Source organism: Neofelis nebulosa, chromosome 9 (assembly GCF_028018385.1).
Source record: "Neofelis nebulosa isolate mNeoNeb1 chromosome 9, mNeoNeb1.pri, whole genome shotgun sequence".
In the NCBI taxonomy this organism is placed as follows: Eukaryota; Metazoa; Chordata; class Mammalia; order Carnivora; family Felidae; genus Neofelis; species Neofelis nebulosa.
This window is the reverse complement of record NC_080790.1, coordinates 50,207,568-50,228,086: the sequence shown is the minus strand read 5'-3', so window position 1 is coordinate 50,228,086 and position 20,519 is coordinate 50,207,568. Positions and strand designations below refer to the sequence as shown.

At 45.3% G+C, this 20,519-nt stretch overlaps 1 protein-coding gene across 6 annotated transcripts in view; it reads right to left on the bottom strand.

Moving 5' to 3' along the window:
• Window positions 1-20,519, bottom strand: part of SLC4A5 (solute carrier family 4 member 5) — a 113,847-nt gene that overhangs the window by 3,007 nt on the left and 90,321 nt on the right. For 5 of the 6 annotated variants that reach the window (XM_058683652.1, XM_058683651.1, XM_058683653.1 and 2 more), the window contains 9 exons: window positions 19,487-19,687; window positions 14,685-14,798; window positions 13,104-13,265; window positions 12,171-12,349; window positions 10,850-10,922; window positions 6,944-7,012; window positions 6,153-6,326; window positions 3,780-3,935; window positions 958-1,025 (listed from right to left, as the gene is read on the bottom strand). In XM_058683652.1, coding sequence (XP_058539635.1) covers window positions 958-1,025; window positions 3,780-3,935; window positions 6,153-6,326; window positions 6,944-7,012; window positions 10,850-10,922; window positions 12,171-12,349; window positions 13,104-13,265; window positions 14,685-14,798; window positions 19,487-19,687 — 1,196 coding nt within the window. Of the gene's footprint in view, window positions 1-957; window positions 1,026-2,093; window positions 2,179-3,779; window positions 3,936-6,152; window positions 6,327-6,943; window positions 7,013-10,849; window positions 10,923-12,170; window positions 12,350-13,103; window positions 13,266-14,684; window positions 14,799-19,486; window positions 19,688-20,519 lie in introns of all 6 variants that reach the window. The other variant, XM_058683655.1, reaches the window with a different exon arrangement.

Genomic DNA, 20,519 nt, shown 5'->3' with positions numbered 1-20,519 from the left:
TGCTTAGGGAGGCTGTTACAGTGAGGTCTGTCTTCTCATCCTAGCAGTGTGGGAACAGCTTTGACTTCTCAGTTTTCTAAAATCTCTTGAATGAGTGCCATCTGAGTGTGGAGATTCATCTGCCTCTGGACTTGGGATAGCCTGTGCTTTTGCTCATGGGTGACGTGGTACAGTGATTCCTGTCCAGTTTAGAGCGCCATGTAGGAGCGCCCTACCATCTTCCCAGTAATAACTGAGGCCGACTTTCTTGCCCCTGGATTTCTCTTTTCCATTTTCGAGACTTCTGTGTTTTCAGTCATCAGGTTGCCCCATTTTTTCATGGTTTCTCATTCAGAACACCAAGGTATCACATTTGGCAGAGGGGCTCCTGGAAATGGCCCGGAATCCTTTCTTGACTATTACCTCCATTTAATCTTTTTTCTTAAGTAAGCTCTACGCCCAACGTGGGGCTTGAACTCACAACCCCAAGATCAAGAGTCATTTGCTCCACTGACTGGGCCAGGCAGGCACCCCTCCACTTGATCTTTGATATTTAGATAGCTTTCTTTGATAGCCTTTCTGCCCTTTGCTAATTAACCATGCTGTTACTTTATTCCACTGGTATCAGAGTACCTGGTGTTTTGATTCTTAGACCTGCTTTTATCCTGGCATTCAATAATCTATACTTAAGTAATGTGTAGTTTTTCTCTATATTCTTTTCCCCCAGTATTTTCAGTTTTATTCTATGTAGTATTCTGTAAAAATTTCCTTTTCTAAAGTTGAGTACCTTTTGTATTGTAATCATGTTATGTCATACTTGTTACTTGACCCCAATAACTATGTCTGTCCACTTCTGGTGGACCAGCAAAGGCCTTTACTGAGACACTGGCTAGCCTGAGAAATCCTAGGCCCTCAGCCTTCCAGGCCATTGCTTAGTCTCTTATCTAAAACCCAAGGAGTCTACCTCATGGCCATTACCTTCGGTCAAGGTCTGAGTCACTGAAGGAAGAATCAGAATGAGTAACTCCAACTGGAAGATCTTTTTCCTGGCAGGAAAATTAAAATGTCAGTTGTGGAGCAGGTTTGAGTACTATACTGGAGAAGGCCTTTCTCCAGTGCCTCCCTCACCCTTCTTCCTATTCTCTAACCCCTATGGCCAACACTACACAAGAGAAATTCAGGGGCCTCACAGGGATGGGTGACTTCACCAGACGCTTCTTAGCCAGGTTAGGTGGGTGTGAGGCATGGGTGAGGCCAGGGAAGAGTGAGAAAGGGTGATGGAAATATACAAATGGCAAGGAGGAAGGAGAATTAGAAACAAAAAAGGAAAGATACCTCTGACAGAGAGTGATGGGAAGCCCTTCAAGGGCCCTGGCAGGATTCTAATCTGGGTCCTTTAGAAAAGTGGCAAGTCCTATATTAGGAGCACTGGGGTCAGGACTCAAGTGGAATCTTTCTGATTACTCTCAGACAAGGCTATGTTGTCTTGACAGAAGTGTCCACTGGGAGGGCACTGATGCTGGGAGGGGGTAAAGGCAGCCACAGATCCCCCAGGATCTTCGTAGGCAAAGCCCCATCTCTCCCAGACAGCCTCCATTTCAGCAGGAGGAAGGTACTTGTGATTCATATGGAAGCACAGCCCAACCACTAAAACCTCCCCTTCTGACAAAAATTTGTGATCCCAATGCTATACTATTTCTCTAAAGGAGACAACTCAGCTGGGATTTGAACTCCCAATCATTTTCAATAACCACTGGAAAACATGGGAGGCTCAGGGATTCAGGATTGGGTAAATGTGGTCTGAAACGATTCAAGAGAGGACCAGGTAGTGCCATAGACATCAGGAAGCACCAGGGGAAAGGAAGGAATGAAGGACTTTGCCTAAATGGAAGTGAAGATTGATTACTGGCGTCTGCAGGGTTTGATTCTGGGTTTCTATTTGGTTGAAGTCTCAATCCTTGTGACCCAGTTCTCATTGAACTTTGCCTACCACAGGAGTCCTCTAGCTTCTAAGACTATTAGATCCCCCTGAATTAAAGATGAAAGTTCCTTGGAGGAAGAGCTGGAGGATTAGTAGTAAGTAGGAAGGGAGAGACACCATGTGTTTTACTTACTGGCAATGCAGTGGATACCATTTTGGGGATCTGACTGGACACTTTCCATGGGAATCTTTATAACTGAGGGAGGAGGGAACTGGGGCTGGAGAGAAACAGTGGGAAAAGCTGATAAACACCAGCAATACAACAGCTTTGGCTTTCTTGCCAAGATGGAAAATACATGCACCACAATGTGTGCCAACCACCATCCTCTTTACATCTAAACACTTAGGAGGTGCTACAAATACCCTGGGGCCCGGTGAGGGGCAATCATAGTTAGCCTGCTGTCCTAGACAAGACAGAACTCTTCCAGGAACGTTATTGATCAGAACAGTTTCAACTGTTAGAGTAACCAATCTCTTGGGAGTGAATCTCACACAATGGCTGGTGTTGCTGTAAAGACACGTGTAAAATGAATTTATGTAAATAGAATCCCATTTTTCCATTGAATTTTTCATGCTTTTCCCCAACCCTGCAGAAGTTCCTGGCACGTGGTAGCCACTCAAATATTTATTGAATGAATCAATGAAAGAATAAGTATTTGTCTTTAAAAGGCACTTAGATTCTCCGTTTCTTTGTTCTCAAGCCTATCTTTGCAAACCAACTAAATCACCAATGAAAAACATGTGAATGAATGATGGGCCTCTTGAAGAGGAAAGTAATTAAGGACAAGGGGAGTTTGGGACTATCACTACCATCAGAAGATGGTTTGATTGCCACTAATCAAGGATCTGTCTGTGAACAGCTCTGATCTGCAAAAGGCAAAATCACTAGAACAGTTCAAGATAGATGCAGAGATGTGGGTTCAGGTCAAACCGGGAGAATGCAAGGACAGGCATGGTGTTAGGAGATGGCATGGGTAGCTTAGCATATTGGAAATGATCAAATTCAAAGTCAGGAACAGTTTTCTTAATTCCCTTTTAGACATTTAGCCATATGTCCATCTTGGGTAAACTACTTCCCTTTTGGGGGACCATTTCATCATCTGTAATAAGCACTTGAACTAGATAATCTTCCTGCTTAACATTTTTTGATTTACTGTAAGCTCTGGACTGGCTTCCTGTCTGTTGACTCCCTGGGTGTTTGGGGGGTGGGATGGGAAGGAAGCATGAGAGAAGAAGGGTAGATGGGGCAACCAGGTGGTCCCCAGCATCTGAGGAATATAGCCACTCTCCTTTCAGGGAGGACATAGCCTCTCCCCCCACCTTCTTCCCTAATACCCCAAGGGCAGGCCAAGCAAACCTTGTCCCCCAGTCCTTACAACTGTCCAGGAGTCTAGTCTACTGATGTGGGTACCCATCAGACTTCTCCCCTGAGGTCTGCTCTATTCTTTGGAGATCAGTCCTCATAATCTCCATGATGGAGCTGAGTCTTCTGCCCCGTTCCATCAAGGACCTGCACTGCTGTTGATAATGGCCCCAGGAACTCACAGAAATGGGAAAGAGTGAGCGTGGCAACCAGCCTTTCCCTGGATTGGGGGGGGGGGGTGGTTCATTCACTGTGGCCCTCCCTGAGAATATTCACATAAGCAAACAAGCTCTCAGCACCCCACACCAGTATGAGGAGAAGCCTCAGCTCATCCTGGACTAGGCCCAGGTGATCACAGCTGACCACTTGAGAAGCTACCTCCTCCTTGACCCTGCCAGAAATGGAGGGAGGGTTTCTTGATCTTTTCCCTTGACCCTGGCCTCACGTCCTCCCCACCTCCTCATCACTGTCCTCAGGGACCCCTTTTCTTCTCTTCTTCTTCTTATCCATCTCCTTCTTCTCTTTCTCTGGGAGGATATTGTCAATCCAGGCCAAATCATGCTGGGAGAAGATGAGGTCCAGAAGCCTTCGAACGATGATGAGGCCCAGGATCTGTGGTGAGAGTTCAGAGAAAAACATGGGCTCAAGGCCCCAAAGTCAGACATTGTTTTTTCTCTCTCAGTCAGCTATACTCAGGGACTTTTTCTGGTGCCTTTGGAGCCATCTCAGATCTCCCACAAAACATCATTCACCTTCTGCCCAGCTTGGTTCCTCTCATCTGGTCTTTCCTCAGTTGACTAACAAAGCCTATCAGTGACCCAGGGGATGGAGCCTGTTGCAGCTGAGGACCAAGGACTAGAGAACTACAGTTATTCTTTAAATCAGTGGTCCTCAAACTTGAGCTTCCATTGAAACACCTGGAGGACTTGTGAATACACACACTGCTGGGTGCCACCCCCAGAGGTTGTCATTCAGCAGGTCTGGAGTGGGGCCTGAGGATCTGAATCTCTAACAAGTTCCCAGGAGATATGGATATTTCTGGATCAAAGATCACATTTTGAGACCCACTGTCCCTATTTCTGAGAGCTGCCAATCTCTCTGCTAACAAAGTATAAAGCATACTGAATAAAGTGTACTGGGATATCCAGAGTTTTTACAGTAAAGTCTAGAAAGTTTGGTTCTGTTTGGGATAAACGAATTAAAGAGAAAACACATGTGCACTTTGGGGAAGATTAAATACTGGCTTTTCAATAGACTCAATGGGCTCGGAGTAACTAGTTATAAATATTGCCCCTTCACTACCAAGAACTGGCCATCAAATGAGATCAGGGAGAAAACCATTCAGTTGAATTTAACTCTGGCTCCTCACTGACCCTTTCTAGAGAGCAAGTAGATCTAGGGAAATGGACAGACCTGGGTTTTGAAAATCCTGGCTCTGAAAACAAAATAGTGATTGCTAGGGACAGGGGTGGGAAGAGGCACTGTCTGCATAGAAATGGCATGAGGGCATTTTAGAGGTGATGGAACTATTTTCTATCATGGCTGTGGTTGCGGAACCACTACTCTGTGCATTTGTCAAAACTCAGAACCACAGAGTGAATTTTACTGCGTGTAAATTAAAAAAAAAAATCAATGAAGGGAAGGTAGGGGAATCTTGGCTCTGCTCCTCCTTGTTGTGTGACCTAGGTAACTTACGCATGCTCTCTGAGCCTCAGCTTTCTCACCTGTAAAGTAGGATTAGTAATAGTACTTCAGGTCTAGTGTGGACTAAATGAAACAGCACTCCATACATGCTAATTGTGACTATAATTTCATTTCTCCTTGTTAACACTGAACCCCATGAGGGCTCCATTGGGGAGGATCCATTTCCCTTTCCTTGACTGCATATTTATGCTCACCTGGTATATTACAAATACCAATGCCTGGGTTTCCCCAAAAGACACTGATTTAATTGAGCTGGGATGAGGTTTGGGCACACAATTTTAAAAAGCTCCCAAGTGATTCTAGTGGTCACCCAGGGTTGAGAATCCCAGGCAAGCACATTACAAATCCCACCTCTGCATCCTCACTTTGGCCTCTAGTCCGGCCCTGCCAGGCTTTGGGGCCCACCCAGGGCTTTCCCTAAGTACTAACCCACAGGCTCCAGCAGTAACCGCCTCCCCCCCACCCCCAGCCCCCAGCAGGGGCCTGGGGCCATTTCCCCTGGGTGGGATTATCTAGGGGCCAGATGCAACATGTTATTGGCTGTTCTTTTCACTTTTAATTCTGGAATAATTTCAAGATTATATAAAATTTCAAGAATAGTTAAAGAATCTCCTGCACTTTCCACAACTTCACCAAACCTCACGCTCGTGACATTAGACTATGAAATTCTTACTCTTTGGCTCTAGTTCTCTTCCCCACCCACTTATCTTTTCAAATTGTTATTTTGAATAGTTAAAAGAGTTATATTTATTTAGTACAGGTGTTCCTCTGCACTTGGTTTGAATTTTTACAGTGGGGACTTTGTGTCCTTGTTGACTTTGCCCAGCTTCTCCATTCTATCCCAGAGCCGATAGGTTGGTGGGCTTTTGCGTTTTGCTGAGCGCCTGAAACTGAGCTGGGTGGAGGCCTGTGGGCCCGCCCCCCGCAGGGGACCATTCTCCCCCCACTTTGGCACCCCCCCCCCCCCACGCTGCTCCATCTGGCCTGCACTCACGATGCGAATCTTGTCCGTGCTTGCCTCTGTGACCCTGAGAGAGTCAGACCATCTGCGACGGTGGACCTTCCCGCGGACACCTGCCCAGGGCCAATCCGCTGAGCAGGATGGGGAGCCCACGCCCACCTTACCATGACCGGGAAGATGATGGCGGCCATCGTGGACTTGAGGATCCAGAGCACCGCCAGGCAGAGTATTTGCACCAGGGTGAAGAGGTGGATTCGGCGCAGGGGCACGTGCCGCAGAAAGGCGTGGTCTGGCTGGTGCTTGGCTGGCATCAGGAAGAGCTTGCAGCGTTCCCAGAACTGTTAGAGTGCAAGGCTCAGCCAGGTGGTGGGGACACCTTGAGTGAGGTGGCCTTGCTGGGAGCTTGGGACTGGGGGAAAGGGTGATGCGGCAGGGTCTCATAGAAGGTAGACCCTCGTCGGTACTAAGGCCGTACCGGAGGGGACTGGAGGTCTGGGAGGGGGGCCTGAGCCCTGCCCGAGGAGCGGGCCACAAATGAAAACTATGCACATTCAAGGAAAATGCAACTAATTGCAACACAAACTATCCAAGACATCTGGTGCATCACGGTAAATAAAGAACAAAACAAAATGTTTTCTTCCGCCAGAGTTGCCTTAGAGAAGAAAGAGATGTAGTGAAATGCTCATTGGAGTCAGACCCATCAGGGTTTTGAATCCTGAGCCTATTTGCTCATCTGTAAAATAAGTAACACAGCACCTATTTATATAGATTTCACTATAGAAGACCTATAAAGTGCCCGATATAGTTATTTTACTTGGCACACGGTAAATGGCAGTATCTTTATCACCATTATTCTTCCACGGCGCTGGGAAAGCAAGCACTTGGGGTTTGGGCAACATGGCAGCTGACTCCCATCCCATCAGCCTGGCGGTGGTTGGGGTGGGGAGAACCTTACCTGGATGCCATTCAGGGAGGCCACGCCCATGTAGAGGAAGACTCCATACAGCACGGGCAAGGGGATGTACTGAAATGAGACAGGGATGCGGAGCTTTGGACCCGGCTTCTGCCAGGGGCAGGCTGTTGGCTGCCCTCTTCTGCAGGACGGTGCCTGCCAAGTCACAGGCAGCCTGGCCTCCCTCAGCTTGCCCCTAGCCATGGAGGAGTGGGATGTTCTGGGGAACTGAGCCTCTGAGCACTGATCTGGAGCCAGTGTCATGGGAAGGGCTGACCTGCCCCCTTCTTTCTGTGCAGCTGCTCTCCCAGCCTGGCTGCCCTCTTTTGGTCCCTGCAGAAGCCATGTGCTTTGGCTGAAGACACACCTTCTGGAACATGGGAAAAGCTCCATAGAAAGCCCCCTGTTTATTCTTGTCAGCTTCTACTTCCAGCCCCAGTGGAAGACTGCCTCCCACCCCAAAAAAGCTGCATTGCTCTGGGGACCTTTAGTGAGCTGACCTACATTAGCAGAGAGTACCTGCTGATTAACAAAAATCATATACCACACACAATTGGATTTTAAAAAGAAGCAAAACAGATGTGTATATGGTTTGATGGCATCTTTCCTTCCAGTCATGCTCACAGGTAGTTTGTTAGCTTTTTAAAAAATGGGATCATACATATCATTCACACTGTTCTACAGATATCATTATGACTTTTTAGAAGCTTTTGAGGTATTTCTCTACCGTCTCTCTAAGCTGTGTTTCTGCTTCTTTCATCCTTCCCTTTATCTGCCCCTTGGGCTTACCATTGGGAACAAGACTCTGCCTCGATTCCAGGGTTGTCATATTGGAACATGTGGCAGAACACAAGTCCTGTACCCAACTTTTAGATGCCATTTAGGATGTCCATAAATCCAACCGAATAAATAACCGCTCTTTTAAAATAAATTGGGCATATCTAAAATAAATTAGACTTGGTTCAGTTTTTAAACACAAACCATGATTTGGACCTATAAAGCATAAACTTTAATTCAAGACATTGATCTTAAAGTAAAGAAGGGAAATCTGGGCCATTGCATCATTCCATTTGTACATGGCTTATGGGATTTTTGCCTAATTACGAAACAAAGTAAAAAAAAAAAAAAAAAAACTTTCCATGAACAACACTGTCCTAATCATTTTCAAAGTGTGGGAGCAATTGAGAGAGAAATAAAATCTTAAATAAAAGACTTAGCTACTGTCTGTAATAACACAAATTTAGATGGCTTAAAACTTCCCTGCGTGAAAACCACATCAAACAGGAGAACTGAGCTAACTCTTAGATAATTTGCAGTTACCAGTGCCTGGTCCTAAAGTCCCCTATCAACCCTAGTAAATTATCTCCTGTCCTGTCACTTGTAAGCTCAAACAGCTTTCTTGGCAAATCCCAAAGGCCCATGACATCACACTCCGGCCAGTGATGGGCTGTGATCTAAAATTCTATATTAGCACAAATATTCCTTGGATGCCCAAAGACAGGCTCTTTTCAAGTATTAATGAAACAGTACAGTGGCAAAAAAAAAAAAAAAAAAAAAAAGTGCCTCTAGGGTCCACTTTCTACCCTCTATTGGAGGAGTCAACAATGATTACAAACGTAAGACAGCCCTCCCATATAATTTGAGGCTGAGACCATGAGAACAACTCATGGAGCTCAGAGGGGGAGCTACTGATATGGTCTAGGCTCCCCTGAGGCAGACTTCTGAAATCTACAGTACGGAACAGTAGTGGCAAGGTGCAAGCAAAACCTGAAACAAGACAAACCTTCAGGGTTTGGGATGGACTGAGTAAATCATTTATGCTGTCTGTCAGATAACATGGCCTCCTCATCCCCCAGAGCCCTTGTGTGGCAAGATAACCAAAGATTTGCAAATTGGTGTTGAAAGGGCTGAAGATTAACACCGGTCCTCTAGCAGTAAAAATCACTGTCTAAAATTAGTATACATCCACCAAGGGGGAGATTTCATTCTTTAGTGCTCAAAGTATAGTCTTTGGACCAATGTTATTGGAATGACCTGTGAACTTGTTAAAAATGCAGAGTTTTGGGTCTCACCCAGACCTCCTGAATCAGTATCTTTTTTAAAAATTAAGTTTCAATTTTAATTCCAGTGTGGTTAACATACAGTATTATAATAGCATCTTTCTTTAACAAGATTCCCAGGTGATTTTTATACACATTAAAATTTGAGAAGCCTTTAGAGCAGAATTCTACTGGATGAACTGGTACAAAGGTAGAGTTAATAACCAACTTAGAAACATTGATAAAAATGGAAACACTGATAACTAGGATCCTTTAAAATTTGCAGCACCCAGGAGACCTCTCCTCTTTTGGCTACATAAACAAGAATTAAAGATATCAACTAAGGTATGTTTTGGGTATAAGTTCTCCGAGGCTGATAGGTACTCAGCTATGCCTAATTTGACAGACACGGGCAAACAGAGTTGCAGAAAGTTAAATAAGCTTTATGGAAAATTTTTCTTATTGGAAGTAAATGCTGGGATTAAATCTAGGACCTCAGATCTGGGTTAAGTCATAGTTTTCTTGAACTGGTTATACAGAATATCTTTTCTTTCACCTAAATTTAATGTAGTATTTAGTACTGGTGTCAGCTAGTGATAATGCTTTCATCACTTAACCAATTATTTTGAAAGCCTATCTCTTTTTTCTGTTGCTGTTGTTAGAGATGATTTTCTTTTGCTTGGTTAAGATGGAAGACTCTTGAATAAGATAGTTGTCAGGTTGTGATGGGGAAGGTCTGTCTCAAAGACACTCTTCAGCTCTCATTCCCAGGAGCCGTTTTGGGTGGAATCAGTCTCTGAAGAAGTGTGTGTAAAGTTGGTGGCTTCCTCTGAAAGCCTATGTTCATAAAAAAGTACAAAACTATAAATAAAATAAAACAAAACAAAAAGGTATGTACCTTAATACAATCAAATGAGAAATCCTAAATCTTATGATCAAGAAAAATCTAGATAGGTCTTCTCTGCTATAAAATGTATCAAATAGATTAATTGGTGGTGAATAAAATGATATTGTATTTTTTCCACTCTTACTGTAAAAGAACTTGGGTAGGACTTTTCAGATCATTTTGTCATTGAATACAATGATGATACCAGAGCTTTTGGAGCTTTGTAGACTCGTGGAAACTTTTCCATGATGGTCAGAGTAATAATGAACATTGCCCCATATTTGACTTTAGAATAAACCAAACCTGGCAACACTCTGGTCATGGACTTGTGGCCTCCAGAACTGTAAGAAAGTAAGTGTTATGTATGCTTTCCAGTCTGTGGAATTGTGTTATGGTAGCAAATGAATACAACAGGTGAGTTGATGAATTGGACAGAGACATCTGAGCAGAAAGAGACTGTTCTGGGGACCCAGGCTCTGAATATACTCCCATTTGATTTCATCTCTTCCAGTTGGTCTGGAGGGACATGAGCAAAAGGAGCTTCCAACTGTGTGGGGAAAAATCAGTTATGTTCCCAAGAGATGTAAGAAGAGGAGCAGAGAACAGGCCGCAAGATAATCTATAAAAGGCTTCCCTCTGTAAGTTTTAAACTTCAGAAAATGGGTGAGCAAAGAGGCATCTAGTGAGCCATAAACCACAACGTGGAAAACATAACCTGCTTGGGAAGCTCTGATCCAAGCAAGAATGGAACTTGGCCAAACTTTCTGAGGGAAGAATGCCCTCCAGAAAGGTGGAAAAGATCAGTGAGGTTTGCCTGGTCCCGATTATAAGCAATGCAACATTCCAGAAAACAAGGATGACGATGAAATATCTCTTTGGGTCCTTCCTTTTTAGGGTTCATGTGGCGACCCTCTCCCCAACTCAGGCATCAAGTCAGTGCCTTCTCAGGTGGCTAGGGCTCTGAGATAGGGTATAGAGCCTTACCTTCAGGATAGGAGCCAGGAAGACAGAGATGCCCGTCAGGATGAAGACAATGGTGCCGGTCACTCTTTGTTCCCTGGAAGAGAAGGGCACATAGTCACGGTGGACTGGGAGATGCCCCATCACCATCCTAGCCCTTTGGCCCTCCGTGTGCACCTAAAGGTTGTGTCCAAGGCCCTAGCCTCTGTCTTGTTTCCCCATTCCAGAGAATAAACCTGCTGCCTGGGCCCAGCTGACAGGTACATGGGAGGAGAGGAGCCCTGACCAAGGCAGTTTGTAGGGGCATTTGGGAGGTTGTCCAGTGCAGTGACTAACAGTGGAGGTACTTGAGCCAGACTGACTTGGGTGTGTAGTTAAGTGGCATCAGGAAAGGCCCTAAATGTCTTCAGCCTCAGCAAAAGAAAGATAATGACAACTGCTTTGGGAGTTGCTGTGAGAATGAAATGGGATATACATTGCTTATTATCCCTGCCATTTGATTGTAATAAGATGTTACATTTGTGGGGCATGACTAAGAGGAATCGGAGGAAGGGGGCCTGGCAGAGCAGATATGTTTTCCTGAGGGCCCAGGCCCAGGCACAACCCAAGTGGGAACTGAGGCCTGGGGGGCAGATTGTTCAGGCCCAGTCCTCTAGGGCTCAGGGGTCCAGGAGGGGACCCTGCCCTGACCAGAGAAGGCTTACCCCAGGGAAGCTGGGTAGCCGAGGTATCCTACAGTAGTGAGGAGAAACTTTTTGAACAGCCAGTGTCTGGTGTGGGCTCACCCCAGAGCCCCTAAGAGGCACATGCCTGCCTGTAACAGTTATGGGATTCACATGGACTTGAGAGAAGGAGGATTGAGGGAATGGAAGTGATAGGCCATGGGCCACAGTCTAGGGAGTGGCAGTGGTCCTGGGAAGACTCTCTGGATAAATGGGAATTGGGTAGGACCTGTACCCACAAGAGGGGTTGGGGGACAGTGGTAGTGCAGGTCTTGAAGAAGAGAAGACAAAAGGACAGGTCAGAGGGGAATGTGGAGACATTGAGTAGCCTATGCAGGTGAGTGGTCAGTGTGCATACAGACTGTGGTGGGATACTGCTTGCAATCCATTACCAAAAAAACACTACTTAGAACTGAATTTTTGTCTCCTTCCTCTCTCCCTCAGGAATATTACTTCCATCCTTGCAGTTCCTGGGTTGTCAGAGCAGGGCCCTTTTAGCCCAGATACCTCAATGGTTTTAAAAAAAAAAAAAAAAAAAAAAAAAAAAAAAGCAACATCTGCTTCCCTTCTCCCAAAATCAATACCCCTGCTCAGGCGGTCCCCAGTCACCGCTCCCCACCTACCTGACCCCCAGAAACTGGGGCTGCTCCCCAGGGGCACTGGTCTCCGTCTCCATCTTGAGGCTGTCGATGTGGGCAATGGAGATGACCGTGGCTGCCACATACCAGGGGAGCCCCATGAAAGAGCACAGGGCCATGAGGATGCCCACCCAAAACAGGTCCAGATGGTAGCCAGCAGCCTTCTGCATGGGGCAGGAGGAGGGTTGGTATGGGGTGAGGGAGATAGAAATCTCCCCAAAGCAGCCATTTTGTGGAACACGGTTCAAAGGCTCCCCTCAGCATTCAATAGGTACTCTTAGGGTGCTGCTACCCTGTAGTGTTCAGGCCTCCCAACCCCAGGGTTTGCTGAGCCAGGGAAGGGACACAGGAAGGTGAGGAGAAGGGTGTTCAGGCTTGGAGAGGCCTTGGGCTTGGGTCCTTGGGAAGAAGTTTTCCTACCAGTGGCCATAATGTCTCTGTAGTTCTTGAACAAGAGTCCTTGGCTGGGGTAGGTCTTGGGATGGGGGAGAGGGTAGCTCAAATCTCCTCAAACCCAGAGGCAGGGAGGGAGTTGCAGAGGCCAGGAGGGCTTAGGATTCTCTTCTGCCTCATGGTTCTAGGTCAAAATTTCCCATTAGGCTCTGCTCAGACTCCCAAGTTCCCGTCAGGAAGCATGGAGCCAGAAGGTCACTTTGGGAGAAACAAGGAGCCTGTGCCCAGTAGCCCACCCTGGGCTTGGTCCTGATCCTTGGATCAAGTCACCCTGGCTCTGGTGGCCTTACCTACATCTGGAGGTCACATTTCCCTACACATGCACCAGAGCTCCACAGTCTTCTGACCTCATATCTTGTTTCGTAAATGGCCTCAAATTTTGACAGAAGCACCATCTTCCTTCTTTTTCCTTCTGACTTTGTGGGAAGAAAGAAGTGGTGTTCCTGCTCCTAGCACCCGCCTCACCCTCAGCTTGTTCTCCTTCCGGTTGACTATGACGGCTGTGATCTGCTGGTCCATGAAGATCAGGATGGTCACCAGCAGGGCAGGTAGGATGCTCGCCAGGTACACCCACCACGGGTTCTTCCCAAAGGGGGCCACGAACCAACCTCGGTCAGGCCGCGTAGGCTGAGCGGAACAAATGGAAAGGGCACTTTCCTCTCTCCTTTGTCCCAGTGCACTTGCTGTCTGGGGGCCCACTCTCCCTGCCCTCCCACCCCCGACCTGGGGTGCTTTTTGAGTGCAATCTTTTCCTTTCAAGATGTTAGGCACCTGCAACTTTAAAGAGACCATGGAGGCAGACAGACTTGGGAAGGACATGGTGTCTGCTGAACTAAGATCACTGATGGCAGCCACCCTGAGATTGGTTGGGAATGGGGAGGTGCAGAGCCAGAGGCTGTCGGGAAAGAGCTTGCAATCACTAACTGCAAGATAACAAGAAGCGAGAATGAGACCCAACAGGCAAGAATACAGAGCCTGACGCTTCTGCCTCTCCTCTGAGTCACCTGTCTGGGGAGCATTATAGGATGCTCTGTAAAACACCAAACATTAATTCAGACTTGCATATTAAGAATGAGGGATTAAAACTGAGAATAAACTGAGGGTTGATGGGGAGTGGGAGGGAGGAGAGGGTGGGTGATGGGCATTGAGGAGGGCACCTGTTGGGAGGAGCACTGGGTATTGAATGGAAACCAATTTGACAATAAATTTCATATTTAAAAGAAACAAGGGATTATCTGTGTAGGGGCTGGGCTGAAATTTATCTTTTGTTTTACCTAAGAGAAAGAGGTACTTTCTGTGTTTAAATTACTTTAGGAGCCCTGAAGTAATACCGAGGAGGTCAAGCCCTCAAAGGCAGGGAGGGTCAGTTCTAGAACCTCCAAGCCCAGTGCAGGTAGATGGTGCTCCTTGTGAGGGAGCAGGGCTTGAGTTTAGCCATGAGCAAATACCAACTCAGGACTGACTGGGACTTTGTGCAGCAGTGATTCTCAAACTGGCAGGTTCCAGAAAGCCCTGGACGGCTTGTTAAAGTGCAGAACTCTGGTTCCCCCTCCCAGACCTTCTGATTCCACAGGTCTGGGGTGGGGCTGAGAATATGTATTTCTAGTAAGTTCCCAGGTGATAATGTGATATTAGTCTGGGGACCACACTTTGAGAATCGGAATTCTAAGGGATCATTTTCAATAGACCCCAGGTGGCCATGCTTATAGACTGCCTGAGCCATGGGATTGTAGACCCTTAAATGGAAATCAGGGAGGCTTCTGCCAGGCTGGTGGATGGGTTTCAGTACCCTCTCCTTTCAGTGGCTACACTGCAACATTTCACTGTGAATAAGTCCCCAGCCTACCATCTCAAGGGACCCCCCCCGTCCCCCCCCCCATCCCCGCCCCACCGCCGAGGCTGTGGGGAGGAAGGGCGGAGCATACACACAGAACCCACAAGTCGCTTGGCTAAGAGTATATGAAAGTTTGATCAGCATAGAGGGGAAAATAACTGCAGCTGGTGGGCAGGCAAAGTTAATGCCTGGAGCAGGGGCCAGGGGCAAACCTTGATGACGCTGGGCACATGCAGCTTGGGGGTTGCCAGACCAAAACAGGCATCAATTCCACAGAACAGCAGGATCGAGAAGATAATGGAAAAGTCTGCTACCAGAGCCCGGACCTGCAGAAAGGAGATGGACAAGTGAATGAAGCACCCTCCTGCTTCCTGAAGGACTGAGTCCTCCAGCAGCACAAGAACGGTTAAGAACTTGGGCTCTGAAGTCAGCAGACCTAGGTTCGAATCCTGGCTGTGCCCTTGCCAGCTGTGTGACCTTGGGGAAGCATATCGTCTCTTGGATTCTCAGTTTCCTCATCTGCAAAATGCAGATAATGACAGCACCTACCACATAGACATAAGTGAGCGCTGACACATTCAGAGGGCTTTGCATACATTACTGAAAGTGGGAAGTGTTATATCCACATGGCATGGTAGCCATTGCTGAAGATATTTCCTGGTATGACAGTCTGAACTCATAAGGGGTGGTGAGGGCAAGGCTAAAGTCTAATGGAAATCCTAGCTCCTGAGAATGTGTGGCACATTGCTGTACTGCCACCTGGGCTGGGAGGGAGCTCCTCGGTTCTGCTGGGGACCCCTGTCTGCTCTCAGACCTTCTATTCATGAGATGTCCTTACCCTCTTGCTCCGTCTCAGGATGCCCATCCTAGACCAGGTTCCTGACCTCACCCCCCTGCTCCTGACCAATGTCTACACTGCCACCTTGTCTGTATCTCTTCAGAGATAGCAGTTTCCAGAGAACAATAGGGAAAGAAGTTAGGAAGGGCAGGGGCAGGCGATGGATGACACATTGAATGCATTCCCTATACCCCCTACTCTTCTTTAAAATTGTTAGTAAAACAACATATACAATTAATTAAAAACCCACAGAGTGTAGAAAGCAAAGTCCCCTACGCACCTGTCCTCATTTCAGATATATCCATATGTCTGCTTGATTTTAGTTGTTCTGGTGATTTCCTCCATGTCATTATCTAATATGCTATACTTTTGGGGTGCCTGGGTGGCTCAGTCTGTTAAGCGTCCAACTTTGGCTCAGGTTATGATCTCACCGTTCATGAGTTCAAGCCCCACTTCGGGCTCTGGGCTAACAGCTCAGAGCCTGGAGCCTGCTTAGGATTCTGTGTCTCCTTCTCTCTCTGCCCCTCCCTCGCTCATACTCTGTGTGTATATCTCTCTCTTAAAAAAAAAATAATAAAAACATTTAAAAAACTTAATACGCTATACTTTTATATTTTGATTTACTAATTTAAAGCATCATCTATTGATAAAGATTTAGCTTACTTGCACCATCCTTCCTGCCCTTTCCTCATTCCCAATCTTTGCAAGTTATTTTTAACCTCTTTCTATGGGTTTCCTTTGTACTTCCAAGTTATACAATTAAACCTCTCTTTCCGCTGACTTTGCCAGTCCCTCTCATGCTCCATCATGTGAGGCTAGCTGCCCCCACCCCACCATCCTCTTCCATCCGTGACTCCTCCATGTTGGGCTTCACATTGTCAAGGCTGAGAACAATCATACTGTCTTCCATAAACATATGTTTTTTGTGTGTTTTATCTGTGAATTGATTCTAAAAGTTGAAAATCAACAACAGCTTAATATTACTACAAGCAGATAAAATATTGGTCATGGCAGAACCAAGCAGCATGCACATTTACAACTCTCTTTCTGCAATACTCCCAACATCCAGATCAAAAAGTTATTAAGTTAAACCAATGAATTTGCCATTTTTTAATAGGGTAAAGCAGTCCAATTCAGGCCATATACTAGGTCCAACCTAGTATAAAGGTGTATATAATAAACAGCTGTGAACTCTACCTTAAAAATGAAAATATAGCCATTCAGTCGATGCCTCTCTGTCATCCAGTGGCATCCCTGTCCCTGCTCTCTAGACAGATCCACTGCTCTGAATTTGGATTTAATTATTTCCATGAATGTCTTTATACTTTTACTAAATATGTATGCAGCCCTAAACAAAATATGACATTGTTTAGCACATTTTATTTATTAAAAAAAAATTTTTTTTAAGTAAGCTCTATGCCCAATGTGGGGCTTGAACTCATGACCACAAGATCAAGAGTCACATGCTCTACCTACTGAGCCGGTCAGGAGGAGCCCCCAGCATGTTTAAAAATTTTACATAAATGGTTTCATATTATTTGTAATATTCTGCAGTTTGCTTTCTTTGCTCAACCTTGTGTTGGAGCTATTTTTCCTTATGGATACATGTGGTTGTAGTCTATGTGTATACATTGCTGCTTTATGTTCCTATGACTGTTGCCCATTTCTGTCTTCATTCTCCTGTTGATAGGTCAATCTGGATTGTTTTCATTGTTTTCCTCTTAAAAATCAATGCTTCTAAGAGCATTCTTGCACACATGTGACAATTTCTCTGGGGTGTATTCCTGAGAGTGAAAATGCCCACTGGAAAATCATATTCATCTTCAGTTCCATCAGAGAGTGCCACTGGCTCTCTGAATTGCTTGCTCCTGTTTACACTCTCATCCGCTTTTCATCTCCAACATTTGTTATCCCTCAAGACCTTCATATTTTTACCAATCTGATGGATATGCAATGGTATAATCTCATCCTTCTCTGCAGTACTAAATCCCAGGAGGCAACAGAGTAATACGTAAGAAATTTGAGGGAGAAAAAGTTTGGGTAAAAAAATTTCCTATTATATGAATTATATTTCATTCTCCAGGAAATCAACATTCTCAGATGCAATCATGGCTCTAGAACTTTTATGTAAGAGGTGACTTGGATACGATCTAGTTGGAAGTGGAAGGGAAGGAATTTGTCTTGAGGATGCATTTGGGTTGCGAGCACTCTATTGTTTACTCAGCTTGTATGTTGCAAAGCTCCCTAAAGAGCCTTTTATTTAGTCCTTATGAAATATTGGAAAAATTCAATCATTCATATCAATTTTATCATCATCATCATCATCATTAGTTATAGTAGTTGTAGCAGTAGCCGTAATATTTATTTAAGATGGCTTTAGGAGAGTGCTCATGGGATTTATGGTGGAAGAGTGTTGTTAAAATTCTTCTGGGTGCCCCTTCCCATGGCACAGTTATTACTCACATATGCAAGTGCTGTTTTGATTAATTAATGTTTTATTCTGGCCAGAGAAAATGCAATTAAAACTAGTACTTAGCATCTCAATGGCATAAAAAGTCAAATACTCAGGAATAAATCTAATAAAAAATGTGCAAGAGTGTGGGGCATCTAGGTGGCTCAGTTGGTTATATGTCCACCTCTTGGTTTTGGCTCGGGTCATGATCACATGGTTTGTGGGTTTGAGTCCTGAGTCAGGCTCTGCAGGGACAGCTTGAGATTCTCTCTCCCTCTCTCTCTGCCCCCTCCCACTTACACTCTCACTCTCAAAATAAATAAATAAACTTTTTTAAAAATGTGCAAGAGCTTAACGCCAAAACCTAAAAAAATTATGGAGAGAACAAAGAACTAAACAAATGGTGAAGTATATAATATTCATGGTCAGAGACTCAAAATTTAAAAGGTGTCAGTCCTCCCCAAATTGACATTTTAAAAAAAATATTTACTTAGTTTGACAGAGAGAGAGAGAGAGAGAGAGAGAGAGAACATATGGGAGACAGAGAGAGAGGGAGAGAGAGAATCCCAAACAGGCTCTATGCTGTCAGTGCAGAGCCAGACATGGGGCTCAATCCCACAAACCTTGAGATCACGACCTGAGTCAAAATCAAGAGTTGGAAGCTTAACTGACTGAGCCACCCAGGCACCCCTGACATGTAGAGTCAATATAATCCTATCAAAATTCCAACAAGTTTTTATTTTAGTAAAATTTACAATGCTTTTTGGAAAAGAAGGACAAAGAAGGAAAGTTTGGTCTGTAAGGCATACAGGCTTTGTATAAGTCACATAAATGAAGACTATGATATTGGCATACAAATAAACCAGTCAAACAGAATAAAGAACCCAGAAACAGACCCCATCATATGTGAGCATTTGACATATGGCAAAGGAGGTACTGCAGAGCAATGAGAAAGGATGGTCTTTAAAAACAAATTTCTGTGTGTGTGTGTGTGTGTGTGTGTGTGTGTGTATGTATCTGTGTGTGTGTGTGTGTGTAGAAACACTATCTCACACTATATGTCAAAAGTAATTCTGGTAGATTGTGAATATAATGTGAAAGGAAAAACAATGAAGCTTTTGGAAGATAACAGAATATCTTATGTCCAATAGTCTCCTTGAGGAACATTTTGGTATCTTTGATTATAATAAAACTAAGAATTTCTATTAACCAAAAGATACCACTAAGAAAGTAAAAAGGCCAGTAACATAGAAGATATCTGCAACACATATGATCACAAAAAGGTTTCTATCCTTTTTCTGTATAAGGAATTTCAAATCAGAAAGAAAAAGACAGACCACCCAATAGAAAATGTGCAAGAGATTTAAATAGGCACTTCGAAGAAGAAAGTCAAATGTCTATATAGCCAACAAACACATAAGATTTTCAACTTCATTAGTCATTGGGAAAATGAACATTTTAAAAACACAATGAGATACTACTACACAGAAAGACTAAAGATAAAACTCTAACAATACCAAGTGTTGCCAAGGGGACTTGACAATAAGAGAACTCAGTTCTCTCTGACTCTACATCCATGCTCTTAACTTGAAAAACCCTGGTGAGCCAGTGCTGATGTGATGTCCATCCTGTCAGTGGGCCACAACCCTCACAAGGAGACCCAGTGAGGCTTCCTTGTAAATTGCCTAACTGTAGGTCCCCTCCTAACTGCAAGGTGAGCTTACCTTGGTAGGGAAATAGCGGCTGAATTTGAACTTCTTCAGGGTCAGGGTCATGGAGTACGTCCCAAAGAAAAGGATGAAGGACATGAGTGCCAGGTCTGGGATGAACTGGCAGGAATTCCCCAGCAGCTGCCCACCGTAGTTCAGACACTCCTTCTTGCTCAGCAGGGACCAGTCCAGCGCTGTGAGGTTAAGGGGGTTGTACTTGGCGATGAAGCACAGGAGAGAAAGGGTCAGGGTCTTCCTGGGGGTTCAGCTGTATCCTCCCCCCTGTAGTCCCCAGGCAGCCCACACACCCCTCCCATGCCTCTACTGCCCCACTGGTCTCTCTCCTAGCTCAACTCTCCTGCTTTCCCTGTTCAATGCCACTGGTCTCAGCCAGGCTGGTCCACTCTGTCCTCAGAACAGGTTTTGTGTTTCCTTTGTTCCCCTTCTGTCTGTGTTGGTCCCTGGACCTGGAATGTGCTTCTCTCTATGAAACCAACTTTCCCAGCCTTCAAGACCAGATCACATTCTACTTTCTCTCTGAGGCTTTCCTCTCCAGCTTGCAGGGTACCCTCCTGTCTCCATGGCTAGAAGGGCACATTTGGCCTATATTTGACACATGGCGTGCTCTGCTTTTGCTGTTTCATTACCTTTCATGTTTGTCTACACACGCATATTACAAGCAAGTTTGAGGGCAGGGGCCACGTCTGTCTATGTCCTTTTAGCTCTCAGAGTGCACACAGCTCCTTGCACATAGTAAGTATCCAGGCATAGACACTGGCTGATTCCAGCCTTCCTCCCTCAAAACCAGAATTTGAAAAATCTTAGGTTATTTTGCCAACTGAGCAGTCAGCTGCTTATGCAGGGGTAACTAAAGGAGCAACCTCAAGGGATCCAAAAAGTCCAAAGATCTCCCCCAAAGCCCGCCAGGGGCTGCCCTTCTCCTGGTTTTGGACTTCCCACCATTGGAGCCGCTTAGGCTGGATACCTCTCCTGAGGGCCACTACTCTTCATTACTGGGAGAGGCAGACCAGACCTGATCGGGACTTGT